The sequence below is a fragment of the Barbus barbus genome (assembly GCF_936440315.1).
Source record: "Barbus barbus genome assembly, chromosome: 40".
NCBI lineage: Eukaryota > Metazoa > Chordata > Actinopteri > Cypriniformes > Cyprinidae > Barbus > Barbus barbus.
The window spans coordinates 17,343,031-17,360,724 of NC_136718.1; the positions used below are offsets into that span (position 1 = coordinate 17,343,031).

Below are 17,694 nucleotides of genomic sequence, written 5' to 3' on the forward strand. Positions count from 1 at the left end.
AACCTGGGCTTACTTCAGATAGTGTGAGATGACCTGAGAATAGCAGGCATGCCTAGCCTAATGCGGGTGGAATATGTGTCTCCAGCTTCAGACCCCATGAGACTTTGCTCTTTAACCCACAGGCAAATCAATATCCACCATTACAGCCTGCAGTGGTTTTAAAAGCCACAATTTTAATACAAACAAATTAAAAAAAAGGCATTAAACTCTTGAAATATATCCTCAAGAGTACCATATGAGAACAAGCTATATCGCTGCAGGGAAAGTAAATTTTAGCAGCCTGTGGAAAACTTTTGATTCAGCCTTGTTTCAGAAAAGTTTATGTACTACTGACTAACAGTTTGATTTGAAATGCGTTGCCAGGTGTTTTTTTTTTATATCCTGGTTTATGTTTTCAAAACAAAAATCACAACACAACACAAAACAAAAATAAAATTAAAAAATAAATAAATTTAAAAATAAAATAAAGACAAAATACAAAATGTAAAAATAAATATTTAATATAAAATAAATAAAAACAAAATTATTTAAAAAATATTAATAAAATAAAAAAATAATAATAATCAATTATCTTAAAGAAAGAAATGGTCTTCGCTTCAGAAACTGCCTCCCTGTAAGTGTGAACTGAGAAAGAGCAGTTTATGTACAATATATTTTTTTCATAACACCAAAAAAAAAAAAAAAAAAAAAAATCTAGGACCAACACTGAGATCGCAAAACAGATTTCCACCTGCTAAGATTTACATCCAGAATGGCATCTGCGGACACCGATCTGGCTGACTGTATCCTAAAGAGGAAAGTTTAAAGAGGACAGAGTGTGTTCCCATCTGGAATAATCTATGAACTGCACACCCACCCATCTGCCTGTAGAGGCAGTAGAGAGCAAAACAAAGGCTCTACATTCTTCTCACAGGTGCTGAAGATCACACACAACCACAAATCATCACGAAACTAGCAATGCTAAGGGTGTACAGCAGCTTCAACCACACTAGCTGTGCCCACAAACACTTGAGTAGTCTGTCACTCTTCTCTTTAGACATTTCAAAGGCGAGGAATACAATAATACATTTACCTACATGCCAACAGTGAAGTGATCTGTGGCATAAAAGTTTGGCTCTCAAAGTATGCCTTTTCACAATCACAAACAAACTGATACTCTGATTATATACTAAATATGTGAATTAGAAAATTAAACCAACGACTCTCCTAAAAGAGTTAGAGAACAAAGTGTTAGAATAACAATATTACACAGAGCAATGAAAAAACGTGGACACAGAGATGATGTGGTTAAAAAAAAGTGTGACTTCCTTTACTGCAAGTTCCTCATAAACAGCGTTCATCTGTATGATAATCACAACAATTTCTGCCATCCGTCAGAGAATGGTTTTGAACAAGGGCATTTGAGGATACAGACAGAGCCTGTAGAGTGCATTAAGCTCATCTTCTCGCTTCTGAGCAGTACTGGGCTCAGTTACTGCATTTGAGAAGTCTCAGCATGCCGTCCACGCAGTTTGGACGCCTGGTGAAAGAGAATGAAAACAGGAAGGCTGAAGAACAATACTGAGCTCAAGCACCGCAGCCAGAGAATGCCAGGCTCTCTACAAAACATGAGGTCATCTGTTATGACTGTATAGAGGCCTATAGACATTTTCAGAGACCTAACAATGAAAATGTCTCTTAAAATCAACTTCTTTTTTGTTAAGGAAGACATGGTATGCTTAGGGCTGGATGGTATGCCTGTATATGCACCGTGCTATAAGAAGTATAATCTATACTGTTGTAATTTATACATTTACAAATGTATGAATATAATTATTATATAAAAAAAATATATATAATAATACTAATAATATAACTATTTAATTAAAAACAGATTTAACAGACTGCTTTCCTCTGATCTCATAATGTGTGTTTATGTTCGATCAATGCAGACATGGAAAAGGTGCTCAGAAGAGGACTGAATGATTATCATCATCCAGCACTGGCCTAGTCAGATAAGAGAGGGAGAAATCACTAGAAAAGTGAAGCTCTGTCCAGCTGCCAACAGAGTGCCCTGTCTATTTCTGTAGCAGCAGATGGCAGGTGCTGCCTGACAGCTCCTCAACGAAAGGAAGGAATGGGCAGATTTCTGATCTTAGACACTTAGACACTACATTCTGCAGAACAGTATGGGACACGTGCTGTGTACACACACACACACTTATATGTGGACTGTGAACTATTTCTGTGATTTTCAAACTCATCTTATTCTGAATACTGTACACAAACATACTGTACACAATAGAAAACAGCATAAGGTTAAGAGCAGCATATTATTTGTCAGTGTGTAAGCGTGTGTGACATCTCTTCAGTTTCAGTCAGGACCAGCAGACATGTTCCACTCCTTATAAATCTCCACTCACACCAGTGGAAACGGGAAAGTCCAGGAAGCTGAACTAATTTTACAGATCGCCAGCTAAACATAGGCCAATGAATAAAGACTGCAGACATTCTTGAATGGCCCAACAACTGTTATATAATATTAAGAAATACTATAGCCTAAATACAAAAAAAAAAAAAATTAACCTATTACTAATTTTGTATGAAAATGTAAAAATACAAGTTATTACTACTATTATTGTTAATTAAAATAAATATTACTGTCATTATTATTTAGTGATGATTTATAGAAAATCTAAGCAATAACTAAGCTGCGGGAGGGTGTGCACTACTATGAATTGTTTTAATCAATCACATTGTATTTAAGATCCTATGATGCATGGTTTCTTATTCTTGCTTAATTTCAAAACCTGAATTCCACTCATAGCACAATAATATTCAATATTTAGTTCAAGAGAACACAACAAGGGAAGACAGAAAACAATAACTCTGAGGCCACAAAGCTTTTGTTTATTAGGCTCGTTTCTTTGTGTCTCTACCAACACTATATTGACTTTGGCCTAATATGAACTGAGAGATCATTAACTCCTCCCACTAGAGAGAACTTTTAAAGCGCTGTTCACCATCCTGCCTACTATAAACAGCCTCAGCGTTTGGACGACATCACTGTTAGATGCAGTGGTTTTTGATCTGTGGGATTCAATGGACTGAAATGGGCAACGGGTTTGAGTCAGCATTCTAGTACACAGCATGTTACTGCTACCAAAAGACAGTTCTGACAGACGCCTAATCCTAGATGAATAATTACACCATTCTAACTTCTCAGGAACAGTGGAAGTGATTAATTGAACCCATATCTTTGCCTACACGCTCATGCATTTGTGTATAATGGAGGTTAGCTGAAGGGCATTAGCACGGCATGTGATACCACAATTTTCAATGTGGATGCAGACCAGGCCTCCAACTCCAGACAGAGTCCAGACCACAGGTACACCATGCCAAATGACTGGCGGCCAGGACAGACTCAATGTTTTTCTTCTAAATTCTGCTTTTCATTGCCATGAATAATACAGGATGAATAAAAGTAGTAGCCACGACTAGCCGTGCCTGGACTACAAAGCTCTATCTGCTGCCACTCTCACATTCATCTCCCAATTCACTCGGGTTCTAAGACAGAAACCAGCACTGGGTGGTAGTGAGTGACAGCAGAGAGACCGGGTAAAGCATTAGTAACAATGAAAACATTAGACAACTTTGACCCCTTTGAACCCCTCTGACCTAAAATACACAACCCGAATTGCAGAAATGTTGGGACGTTTTTTAAATTTGAAAAATCACACAAGCCAATATTTTATTCACAATAAAAAGATCTGGACTGCAGGCAGGCCAATTCAGCACCCGGACTCTTCTACTACGAAGCCATGCTGTTGTAATAGCTGCAGTATGTGGTTTTGCATTGTCCTGCTGAAATACACAAGGCTTTCCCTGAAATGGACGTCGTCTGGAGGGGAGCATATGTTGCTCTAAAACCTTTATATACATTTCAGCATTCACAGTGCCTTCCAAAACATGCAAGCTGCCCATACCGTATGCACTCCCATACCATCAGAGATGCTGTCTTTTGAACTGAACGCTGATAACACGCTGGAAGGTCTCCCTCCTCTCTAGCCTGGACGACACGGCATCCGAGATTTCCAACAAGAATGTCAAATTTGGACTCGTTTGACCATAGAACACTTTTCCACTTTGCCTCTCTAAGACATCCCTTAGCTAATCATGTAACGGACCTGGAGTCAATTAACTTAATTAGTTGCTAGATGTTCTCCCAGCTGAATCTTTTCAAACTTTCTTGCTTTTCAGTCCTTTGTTGCCCCAATGCGAACATTTTTGAGACCTGTAGCAGGCATCAAATTTGAAACGAGCTCATTTAATAGATACAAGTGTAAAATTTCTCCATTGAAACATTTGTGATGTTCTCTATGTTCTATTGTGAATAAAATATTAGCTTATGTGATTTGAAAGTCTTTTAGTTTTCATTTTATTCAAATTTTAAAAAAACATCCCAACATTTACGGGATTTGGGTTGTACTAGAAGTGCCCCGTGAGATTTTAAGTTAATATATTTTTTTTTCATGGTAAAATGACATGCAAATTACAAGCATTATATAAAAGCATTTTATATATTTTTACTAGTTTATTTTTCATTTTATATTTAAATATTTTACATTTTATGATTAAATATTAGCTTTTCATGTGTTTCATTCAGAAATATGTCACATTACGCAAGTAAAAAACAAAAAAAGTAGTAAATGCAGTTTCATCTTGATTAAGATTCACTGGAGCAGGATGCCAAATAATAACTGCTGTTCCACCTCACTGCAGACAGTCCAGGAAGTGGAAAGTAGTTTTACATCAATTACAGGTAGATTAATTCTAAGCACGAGACGATATAACCGCTTGCCCTTGTCTTCCACAAGGAGGTGCAAACATGACTCTCAGTCATGTGATGTGGATTGAGAACTGTTTTTGTGTCCCAATTCCTTCCTCTTTGCAGCTGTCTATGCATCCATATCTTTATGGCAGGAGAAAAATCCCTCATTCCAAGCACAAGGCTGTGATGCTCTCTCACGCTCTCGTACATGTGACTGAGGCTGTTCCCAGCCTCACTGCTGGATCTCTCACCCACCCCCCGGCTCATCTCCTCCCTGCTCCACTCCAGCAGGAGATCAACCCAGAGCCACTATACGGGTAATTAGAGACCAGACTGGCACGGAAAACAGCCAGCTTCCCTGTACAAGGAAATGTCCTCAGTGTAAATAGATTAAATCTGGATGACAAGATCACTGAATTTACGTAGAAATTCATCTGTAAGATTTGTGAAATCTAACAATTAAAAAAAAAAAAAAAAAAAACAGTTTCTGCTAAAATACCATTAATATTAATGCATCGAATACACAGGGAAGGGAAATTATTATAATTAAACTTACACCTTCACTGAAACTGATATAAATAGTCAGGTAATCAAAAAGTAGCATTTGTCCCAATATTTGTGTGTGTGCTGTGTATTTTAATGCTTAAAGTATTTTAGGAGTAGAAGCCACATGGTAATGTCAAACTCTTTGCATATCTAGGGCCCTATGATTTGCTCAATGCAGAAAACACAGACGGAATCGTGGAATCCAATCATACAAATTAAATTTACTGTATAATGTGGAATGTCATGGAATTTGCCAATATTTGGAATAATAAATCAAAAGTAGGCAAGTATACGTGAATCAAACCACGATATGGATCTGTGAAAAATTAAGCTGCAAAAACACTTTTTAAATATGAATCCTGCATGTTCTGCGTGTCTGTGTGAATGAATAGTGCTAATGCGTGGTTTAGCCTCTGCTGCCTCAATATGAGTACATGAACACATAAACATAATCTCTAGAACTGCTCTGAGAGTCACTTCATTGGGCATTTGACCCTTTCTTTTGAGGAAAAGAAAATCAAATACAAATAGAAACGTAAAGTCTTCACAGCCACCCATCAAATTAAAAGTTCAGTTTAACTAGAAACTGTGACAGAAATATATTACTTAATGTAATGATAGTACTACTACTAATAATAAAATTATTATTAAAACATTATTTTAAGGAATATTTACCATCATCTATTTAGCAGAAAAATGTAACACAACACAGTGTTTCATGGAAAATAAAATAATATTTTGGAAACCAATTAATTAGAGATGCTTTTGATTATTAAAATCTAATGAAACCATACAAGTGGAATCCAGAAAAGTAATGGAAAACAGAATTTGGTAAAAAAAAAAAAAAAAAATATATATATATATATAAATATATATATATATATATATATATATATATATATATATATATATATATATATATATATTCATTCAGTTTTATTTAAAGAAAATTAAAAATAATAATTTTTGTTGAACTCTTAATAAATTGCTGTTAAATTGCCATTTCATGATTTGAAGTAATTTGACATGTTTTTATTCATAAAATTTAATTTAATAACATTTAAATTTAACCATTAAACTGGAGTCTAGAAGAATTAAAAATGGAAAAAATTTTATTTGGAAGAAAAAAAATGAATTTGGGAAAAAAAATAAAAGGGCCCTACAAATCATTGTACTTTAGAAATACAAGAGTTCAGAAGAACCAACAAATCTGTGATGACAGTTATGTGAGTGTTTCAAATGTTCTGAATGTGAGGTGACTTCAGTCTCTCGTCACTCACATTTCATATATCCAGATGCTGCTGTGGTCTTAAAGTGTTTATGAGCGTGTTTCTACAGCTGGTCAGCGAGCCTCAATGTATGCTATTAGTGAGGTTTTATTTTTGGCCTGCATTTTGGATTACTTCATCATTAGTTTAGCTACATGCTAACATTAGAAACCACTTATGAGCACTAGCTGTCTTGTCTTTCATGTCAAAAGCATTTTTATCCATTTTTTTTTTTATACAGACAGCTGCCCTGATAAGAAGCAGACAGCAAGACACCTCACTATGTTTTGAGATACAGTCAGTGTTTAAGAGTTACAGATGGTGAGTGATAAAGAAGACAAATGTAATAAGACATCAGCCAGCTACTTGACGGCTGGTAAAAGATTGAGGTGTACCAATGATGGTTTGCAACAGCTGTTCTACATCTAACCTTTTCTCTGTTGCAAGCATCACACAGTGTGACGTACCAAAACGGAAGCTAAATGGGAAACAGCTGACAAGAAGGGCAGAAATGAGACAACACAGAAAAAGCAGAACTGGCAAGTACAAAGAGAAGAAAACCTGAAACAACATTCCTGGATGAAACTACAAAAACACTGCACGCTTTTCACATTTCCAAGTACATTTGGAGAGTTCACATACCACACTAATACACCAGACTGGAAATATCAAATGATTACATCAAATCATGACTATTAGAAGGGTTGAGCGGGGCAATTATGTAATAATGGCGGCAGGCCTACCTTACATAATTCCACATTCATTAGCAGCACTACTTGGATTATACAAATCCTTAAAGTAAATCCACACATAAATCAAATTTGCGAACCAAAGTCTCTAGAACTATAAGACATACAAACTTTAAAAGAGCAGCTTGAAATGTGCAAAAGCAAAAAGCTATGTGCAAAGACACCAGAAAGAACGCCAGAAGAAATCTGAAATGTCTGAAAAGACTATCAATGAATATTTGATGACAATATCTTAAAATAAAATGAAAGTAGATCATTTTGAATAGAACATTTCATTAGAATCACTCCATTTCTTTATCTACCGAATTTAGTGGCAGGTGTAGCTATAATCTGCATGGTGAGAAGTGACATTTTGAGTTGACGCCCATGCACCTGCAAGGGTCACTGGGATTAACAGAGGAGTGTGGTGACCTCAGGCACGCTCACAGGATTACATCTGTAATCAGGTCAGTCGTTTCTGTCTGCACTTAAAGCCCAATAGGAAGATGACCTTCCCAGTGGCAGAAGAACCATAGCAATCTATGAATTCCTGTCACCTCTATCTTTCTCCATCTCAATCAATCAATAAAAGCTCTTCTGTCTCTCAATTTCAGTGTGCAAAGCTTTTACGGACAACTCTTCCCCTCCCACGTCTGCACTGGCGGTCCCCAAGGGTCTGTTGTCAGGATGACTCCATCTACATGCACAGCAGAGCTGAAACGGTCTAAAATAAGAGGTCAGAGTAGCATTAGCTACAGAGAGACCATTTTATATACTAACAGCAATTCCATATGTAGTTAGAACTGCTGCTATGCTAAGCTCTTCTACTTGGTTATTAGAGCATTGTGGTTACTTATCGGTCAAATGATCACATCCGCCAGCCTCTATGATATTCTAGTGTCTAGATTTAGCTTGGGCCCCATTTCACTGCTGGTCTATCTGATTTATTTGCTCGTTTTATCATCAGCCGGGGAAATCCCAAGCTTTAAAAAGCATCAGCACACCTCTCTTCAACAAGATGGTTGAGCCTCTCTGTCAAATGGTGTGAGATGTTACTTGTCAAAATCTAATGCTGATGATAAGGAGTGGGTTGTATGAATAAAATCGTATACGAGTCATTTTATGTCACAGTAACAGTATCATATAGTTAATTTTGGAGCAAATTCAACCCCAAAATGTTTTATATTGTATGATTTAGAATACTTGTCTACTTTTCATAACTGTACAGAGTTTTAAGGGAGATTCTTTTAACTCAAAACAGTAAAACATTATGTATACAGTCGTTGTCAGAATTATTGGCACCCTTGGTAAATATGAGCAAAGGCAGCTGTGAAAATTAATCTGCATTGTTAATCCTTTATTTTAAAAAAAATTCACAAAAATCTAACCTTTCATTGGATAATAAGAATTTAAAATGGGGAGGGGGGGATATCATTATGAAATAAATGTTTTTCTCTAATACACACTGGCCACAATTAACAGCACCCTTTTATTCAATACTTTTTGAAACCTCCATTTGCCAGTTTAACAGCTCTAAATTGTCTTCTATAATGCTTGATGAGATTAGAGAACACCTGACAAGAGATCAGAGACCATTCCTTCATCCAGAATAACTCCAGATCCTTTAGATTCCCAGCTCCATGTTGGTGCTTCTTCTCTTCAGTTCAACCCACTAATTTTCTACAGCGTTCAGGTAAGAGGACTGGAATGGCCATAGCAGAAGCTTGGTTTTGTGCCTAGTGACCCATTTTTTTGTTGTTTTTGAGGTTTGTTTATATTATTGTCTGGTTGGAAGATCCAAACATGGCCCATTATAAGATTTCTAACAGAGTCAGTCACTTGATGATTTTTTTATCTGTTGGTATTTGATAGAATCCATGATGCCATGCCATTGAAGTTCCAGTCATGTCTGATAACTGAATATGCTGGAGTTTGTTTTTGGATGAGCTAGGAGAATTTTTCTTGAAACCCTCCCAAACAACATGTGGTGCTGTAGGTGCTGTTTGACTTGTTTTTTTTAAGGTTTTCTGACCCAGAGACTCAACCATTTTCTGCAATTCTCCAGTTGTGGTCCTTGGAGAGTCTTTAGCCACTCAAACTCTCCTCCTCACCGTGCATTAGGACGATATAGACACGTCCGATTCCAGGCAGTTTTGTAACATTTTCTGTTGATTGGAAATTCTTAATTATTGCCCTGATGGTGGAAATGGGAATTTTCACTGCTCTAGCTCTTTTCTTAAAGCCACTTCACTAATTTGTGAAGCTCAATTATCTTTTGCTGCACATCAGAAATATATTATTTGGTTTTTCTCATTGTGATGGATGATTAAAGGAATATGGGCTTTGTTTCCCTCCTATTTATAGTTCTGTGAAACAGGAAGCTATGGCTGGATAATTTCATGTTCATAATCACCCTGGAGTGCTCAAAATTGTGAATATGAATGGGAATATACGTCACAGATATTTTACTCATAAGAATTTCTAGGGGTACCAATAATTGTGTCCAAAGTGTATTTGAGAAAAACATTTCTTTCATAATGAGATTTTCCCCCATTTTCAATTGTTTTAGTTCAATGAAAGGTTAGATTTGTGATTTTTTTTAAATAAAAGATCAAAAGGATTAATAATGCAGGTTTATTTTCAGAGCCTTCTTTGATCATATTTACCAAGGGTGCCAATAATTCTGACCACGACTGTATGACTAGAAGAGCCATACTTGAAACCATATGTAAGGTGCGGTCACATTTCAGTGAAATTTTGCATGTAAAAAGATGTGACACATGAAGCACAGCTTTCAAAGACGTCACTTTCAAACCAAGGAGTTTTTTTGTATGTCAACGGGGTGAATCGACCAACTTGAACCAGTTACAAATTCTGCATGGGGAGACCTTTCACACTCACATACCAAATTGTGTGGATACCTACTGAAGTGACTTAATGGTGTTGATTTTACCAATAAAAATTCAGTGAGCAGTGGTAAATGTAACTGCACCTTTATACAGACAATATATGCACACTGGACATGCATGGCACATTAAAGGGGTCATGAACTGCCTTTGCTTTTTTTATTTTGTACTGCTCTCTGAGGTCCACTTATAATATTATCAAGATTTTTACAACAAAAAAAATATCATAATTTAGAGGTAAGAAGCTATTTTCTGTCCTGTTTTTAACCCCTCATCAGAACGCTCTGTTTGACTAGGCGTGGCAGATTATAGACACAGAAGTAATTTTTCAGATTTCTTAAGTGTTTGACAGAAAAAATAACAACATAAGGGCAAGTAAATGACAGCTTTTTCATTTTTGGGTATCTTATCCCTTTTAGGAATCTGTCTACTATCGGAGATGTTTCAAATTCTCCCCACTTAATAATCCTCGCTGATATTTGTTCACGACACCATTGCTGAAGACGGAAAGAGAGATGAGTTTCCATTCCCTCAACAGTTTTCCTTCATAAAAGAAAAGGTCACAATATCAATAGATTCAGTGCAGTGTGGATGAGGCAAGAAGCGAAGACTCTGTGAAATCTCTCAGGAGAGATCTGAGAGAGAGAAAGGGTTTTACAGGTTTAATCTCCATACGACCCAATGCTTAATATCTCTTCTCTTAAAAACAGAAATTAATTCAACTTCAAAACACCGTATTTAAACTCCACTCAAACAAATCCTCTAGAAACTGACATTTTGCAGCACATAAAGTAATAATGAGAAATGGCTACCTATAGATTCAGTCTCTTCATATATCAATTACATACAAAAGGATAAATTAAAAGTCACACTTCCATAATGTGAAGTTACATTTTCTGTTGCTATGAGAGCTAAAAAAAAATCTGATTTTATCAGTGAGGTACAGTGGGCAAGTGGAACCACTTAAATAGTATGAAGCCCAATGTAGGTCTGTTAAAACTATTTTATTCAATTCAGAGGCAAAACAAGTTAAGATTTAAAAAAAAATACTGTGAAAACTACAAAGAAGAATACTAATATATTGTAATAATTGTAAATACAACCAGTATGTGTATCAAGAAAGTAAATATGGTGAAGAAAAATAAAAAGGATATTTATATACATTCAGATTTTATTTATTTAAATCTGCTTCAGTCTGAATGGAGAGAGCATCTTCAATAGGAAGAAGAAAAACAAACAGTCGAGACAAATATTCATCTTAAACATGCAATCTAAGTAGTTGACATCACCTTGGTTACCACGTCCCAGAGCAAACAAAACACTTCTGAGACCAAACATTATGGTCATTCTGCTTTTCGCTGTGTGTATTTGTCACGAGCATCCCTGACGGCTCAGCACTGTAATAAGACAACATTCTCAGCATACCATCTGCAGCAGTGTCCTAATGAAGGCGGTGGGCTGAATGCCAACCTCGCGCTCCGGTTTCAGTACGCAGTCTGCGCATGTGTGCCAGAGGGCTGTGTGACTGCAGTCTCTGAGCTCTACTTCCTGTGAAACTCCCTGTATGCTCTGACTTTCTCTCAGGTGACCTTGTATGCTCTGCGGTCCCATTTGTTTACCATGGGGTTTAGGCCATTGGTAAATAATGACTATGTAAATGAAGAAAATGTGTTTGGTATGACAAAAGCGTCTCTCTTACAGCCTAACCATTCAGGATGAGATAACAGCACTATTAAAAAGATGAATGTGTTCAAGCTCTGGAACCTAGCAGAGTTTTGGTTTCTAACTGTCCCAAAATCCAACTAACACACCAGACTATTAAAACTTTAGGCAAAACATGATTTTAAAGAAATGTCCAATGCATCATCTTTCACGAGGCTGTGTTTACACTAGTGCGTTTTCGTTTTAAAACACTTAACTGTTGCTATGGTTACGCCTGTTGTTTACACTACTCCGGCGTTTTCGACCCTCGAAAACAGAGACTTCTGAAAATGCTGCAGAGTCACCCGTTTTAGACTTTTGAAAACGATGGCGTGGCTGCCCACATTCGCTCTCTGCATATCCTTGACGGTCATGTAAACAATAACATCATGCTCATTGTTGTAGCCATAGATATGTATAGGTAGACGCCCTATTTGACCGGTCCAAGCACATAGATGCATCCGCAATCTAAATAATAGCGAAGCTACCTATATGGTTGTACCTGCATGAATGTCATGTGACATGCATTTTCGGTTGTGTAGTGCGGACGATGGAGATTGTTTCTGAAACACATTGAAAATGCCAGTGTAGACGAGGATCGCTTTCATTTTAAAACGCCATTTTAAAATGAAAACGCACTACTGTAAAAAGACCTGAGATTTGTAGCTTCAGAATGTTACAACTGGGTAAAATATTGATTTTCCAATTAATCACAATCTTTGTTTGATTACAATTTTAATTCATTCTTCAAAACTCGAATCAATCTTTTACTCGATGTTGGTGGTGTTTACTGTATAGCAGCAACCAAATAGCTCTTATGAAGCAGTTCATTTATATGAATAAAAAAAACAGTTAATGAATCATTCAAAAAGACTGACAAATTCTGTTAAATAGATAGCAATTGAACTGCACAGCTGCAGTTCAACAGTACATTTTATCATGTACACTACTGTTTAAAAATCTTGAATAAGATTTTATTTTTTTTTTAAAGAAATTAATACTTTTATTCAGCAAGGACACATAAAATTAATCAAAAGTGACAGTAAAAACGTTAACATTTTACAAAATATATTTTTTATTTTCAATAAATGCTGTTCTTTAAAATTTTAGAAACATTAAGCAGCACAACTGTTTGCAATCCTGATAATAATAATAAATGTTTCTTGAGCACCAAATCAGCATATTAGAATGATTTCTGAAGGATCATGTGACATTAAAGACTGGAGTAATGGCTGCTCAAAAATTCAGCTTTGCCATCACAAGAAAATACTTCATTTTAAAATATACTAGTTATTTCAAATTGTAATAATATTTCACAGTATTACTGTTTTTACTCCATTTTTGGTCAAATAAATGCAGCCTTGTTGAGCATAAGACACTTCTTACAAAGACATTTTAAAAAATCTTTCCAAATCCCAAATGTTTGAACACCAGAGTATGTTAGAAGTATCAAATCAGAATCAGAACAGAATTAAAAGCTTGTGAAATTAATTGAATCAGGAAATGTGCATTGATACCCAGCTCTAATTAAAAACAAAACAGGTTTAAAGTTACATTAAAAACCAAACATAAGCTCCAACTCTTATTTAAACATCTAAAAAAAATTATTTACCTCTTACCTTAGTTTTAAAACCCCTAGACATGACGTTTATCATTAACATGCTGTCATTCCAACTTAAAGGATACATAGGTCCAGATTCTTTCCTAATGCATCTTAAGAATTAGCACACCACATTACTGTGCTCAACCGGCTAATGTTACCTTGTTCAGAAAGCGCGATGAATCATGTCTCAGTGAGCACAATGACTCACCGCTTGCAAATGGACCTTAATAACCCATATGCTGTCCAAACAATATCTGATACACTACACAGAGTTAGTCCAACATTCAGAGAACCAATTCGTTTATTCGTTTATTTCCAACAAATGTGTAAAATGGTATCATCATAATTAACTCTTGGGACAGAATTTCAACAATTTTATTTCAAAGTTTCATGATCACACGTTCTTCTTCATTAGGCTGCAATAACGATAACACCCAAAATAAAGGCGATAACATCAACTCATTTCCTTTCACTGGGTCTCTCTTCCTCTACCACTAAACTAATGCAGTCCACTATAAACTAACTGATGAACAAGAGACCTGAGCTGAAGACACACAGTATCTTCATACTCAGCAGCTCAACACATTAAAGTCCCTCAGGCAGAAATTCTCTCACGTTTCTAAAAGAAGGGGATTTCAGACAGAGAGGCTCTTCTTTCCTTCAAGTTTCAAGCAGAATATCAGTTCCACTTCTATTATTCCTTTCGGTCACTCATGGTGCAGATAACCAATAAAACTACAACACTATTTCACTCTGAGCATCTCATATCATAAAGCTAAAAGCATAAACTAGAGCCACCTTGTCTGGAGATAGACAAGGTGTTCTTCTCATATTTATGACTAAATATGAGAAGCTTACAAATCAAACAAAGTATGAGAGCCATAGAGACAAGTGTATACTTACTGGTGGAGTTGCCTTGCATCTGTATTATGCATTTTGAATCTTTGCCGGTCTCTCTTGAGTTGAAGGGCCGCACTCTGACAGCCACTTTCACAGAGGCGCCAGACATGGTTGAAGCTGTTGTGAATCAATCCCACAGAATGTTCTCCTACAAAAAGAAACAGAATGTTTTTCAGTGCCACAGCTATTAGGCTAAAGGTACAAGAACACATTTGACTGAAGTTATCCAGAAATATCTCATCAGATTCTAGTAAATAAGAGTAAACAAGACCTCCAAAGAGATCTGAATGCACCATAACATCATTTATGCAATGATGCTAGAGGTTATGTGGCATTTGAGAAGATGTTCTTAAATTACAGCATGCCAAAAATAAACATAAAAGAAAAAGATAATACAGGGTTCCCACAGCTTTCAACCAATGATATTTCATGACTTTTCAATTTGCGCATAATTACTGGATATTACATTTTAATATTTATTTTTCAATTGTTACAATTTATAGCTGATAAAAGACTTCAATGACGTTAACCCTTTAAAGCCACGACATCATAATTGATATATGAATGTCTGAGGACTCTAAATCATCAACAACATGATCAAAATGTTGATGAAAAGAACAGTTGTACAAAATTGTATACATCCCTTCTGCGTTCTGAAATGCCCACCTTCAGGTTGTCGTATGCATGTCTTCCTCCTGCAAAATCTTTTTATAAAGTAAACTTGGCCATAACTTTTAAATATAATAATATTTCAAGATGAACAGGATTTTGAGGAATGTTTGTGTGTACATCTCTCGATTTTTTGAGGTTTAGGCTAAACATAAAACTAAACATTAAAGTATTATCTTACTGTTATTTGGAGAGTGACAACTGATATATGCATTTTTATGTAAGTGGTCTGTTATACTGTCATAAAAATCTCATTTAATTACATGAAAAGCTAACAGAATTTCATCTTACTTTTAGACCATATACCATCTGCAACAAACTGCTAAATTGCTAAGTATTTTGCTAAAGTTTGGCTTTTTTTTCCCCTCCTTGAGTATGAGCTCCATATTTTCACTATATAATACTATATGGGCCATAAAAGCCTGATGGATTAATATGTTACAGAACAGAAAACACATATGCTAATTTTTAGATCTTCTTTTTTGTCTAAAGGTTAAATAACCTAGCTTTAAAAATTCCAAATATTTTCCATGACTGTAGGAATGCTGATGATTAAATTAAAAAAAATATATAGTTTTCCTTCAACATCAGCACTGGTAATATATTTGGGCAGGTGACTTGACATTTCAAGCAATTTTGCCAAAATGTTTTTAAGCGAAATGTAGCCTACAATATAGAATACTATACAATAAAAAAATATTTTAAAACAAAGGGCCGTTTAAAGTGTATAGTATAGCAGTAGTATAACAGAATGTTTAGCAAAAAGTTAAAATGTCGAAAGGGAAAAAAAACCGAAATGTTGTCAAAGGACCAAGATATACACTTTCCCCTGTATGTACATTTTAAGCAACAATATTAATATTTAATATAAAAATGTCCAGGAACTTCTCTGTTATATGTCAACAACCCATTTACCATACCAAATGTCCGGTCAAAAGCAATAGCATAATATTCAGGTAAATATCCAGAACACAGATACAGATTATCAGGAATATTAGTTGGTTCCTTCACGGACTCATAAACATGGCGGCCGTTCGCCTGCAGCAGCAGGGCTGGGCCTATTCACACGCTCACTACACTAAACACATCTGACTAAATGACACCCGACCGTTATGACATATCTAAACTCATGCAGACACATAACGCCTGTCTGTTCCTGTAAAAAATGCGTGTATCGCTTATGGGCGTGACATATGTCAAGTATTGGTTTTATCGACCGGCTGTGGATTACAACGAATCGGACAATGCAGCAATTATTTTTGAAGTTCAACTCTCTTGAGTGTGACAGAGACAGAACAATGAACAGTCCGCTATTCAATCACATGACACCTAAAAAACATGATGTTTTAATCTTTGCCCTTCTATTCATAGTGATTGAATTAAAGGCATACGCCCATGAAATACAATTTGCCGGAGAAAACGCAAGTATGTCTACTTCAGGGAGGAAAAATAACATTATGCTTCAATCTATTCTCATAGAAGCTAATGATACTAAAACAATAAAACTACATAAAACGTTTACCTGTTTCAGTGTTTAATAACGGAGACTAGATATTGACAACATATACGGCGTTGCCATAGCTGCACTTATAATGATCCGCTACAGAGACGAAACGATTAATTAATCTAAAAAGCACAAATTTAAGTGTTATATTGTAATCTTATGATGTCGCCTCCTTTATTGGTCTCACGTAACGATGTCCGATTTGAGAACAAATAGTTCTTTTGAATCGGATCTCTGCTGGGAACCGATTCTCCAAACGACTCTGTCACGGTCCGAGCGGTTCTGGAGTCAAAAGTCAAACTCATCCCGAATAATCTCATCCTAAACTCATAAACTCATCCTGAATCACCCGATAATCGTTTTTTCGCACTGATCCGTAATCAGCCGAAAACGACAAGTAAGATGACGGAACGAAAATTTGGAGTAAATTTCTGAGCCGGTGCTGTTCAAAAGAACCGATTCGTGGAAATGTCCGAACTTCCCATCACTAATTCGGACGCCTTTCTATGAACTCGGTGACTTTCTTTGCATAAACCTCATATGGTTTTGTCATTTTGACAAAATTATCAATAAAAAAAAAAATTATAACATTAAGCGTATACCACCACAATTTAGTTTCGCTGAAGCGGTCAGCTGCAAAAACAAGCAAAGCAACATCCATTCGCATGCTCAAACGCAAATGTGTAAGTATTACAATCATATTTAAGAAAAGACGGCACTTACCGCTATATATCCACTCGTAGGAACGACTAAAACAGCATAGAAATCCTGCACGATGCCAATTCTCCAATGACGTCTACAACCAGCAGCAAAAATCAAAAAATACTGACGGTTAAGTTTTTAATAGTTCCTTTTTTGTTATATACACCCATTATAGCTGCGTTTCATTCTCCAGCGCGGCGTTTCTGATATATTTTGTTCGGCTGATGCTGGTGTCTTTGGACCGTTCCTCTCGCAGGTTTAAGATATGGATGAATGCCTTGATTTACTGAAATGATTACGTCAACTGCCCTGTCAACACCCTGAATGACGGGCCGTCTGGCCAATAAGAATGAAGTA

At 36.1% G+C, this 17,694-nt stretch overlaps 1 protein-coding gene across 3 annotated transcripts in view; it reads right to left on the reverse strand.

Moving 5' to 3' along the window:
* Positions 1–17,636, reverse strand: part of kif1b (kinesin family member 1B) — a 67,595-nt gene extending 49,959 nt beyond the window's left edge. For 2 of the 3 annotated variants that reach the window (XM_079400277.1, XM_079400278.1), the window contains exons 1-2: positions 17,359–17,636; positions 14,466–14,610 (exon numbers count right to left, since the gene is read on the reverse strand). In XM_079400277.1, coding sequence (XP_079256403.1) covers positions 14,466–14,571 — 106 coding nt within the window. In that variant the 5' untranslated portion in view covers positions 14,572–14,610; positions 17,359–17,636. The remainder of the gene's footprint in view (positions 1–14,465; positions 14,611–17,358) is intronic. The other variant, XM_079400279.1, reaches the window with a different exon arrangement.
* Between the last annotated feature and the right edge of the window lie 58 nt (positions 17,637–17,694).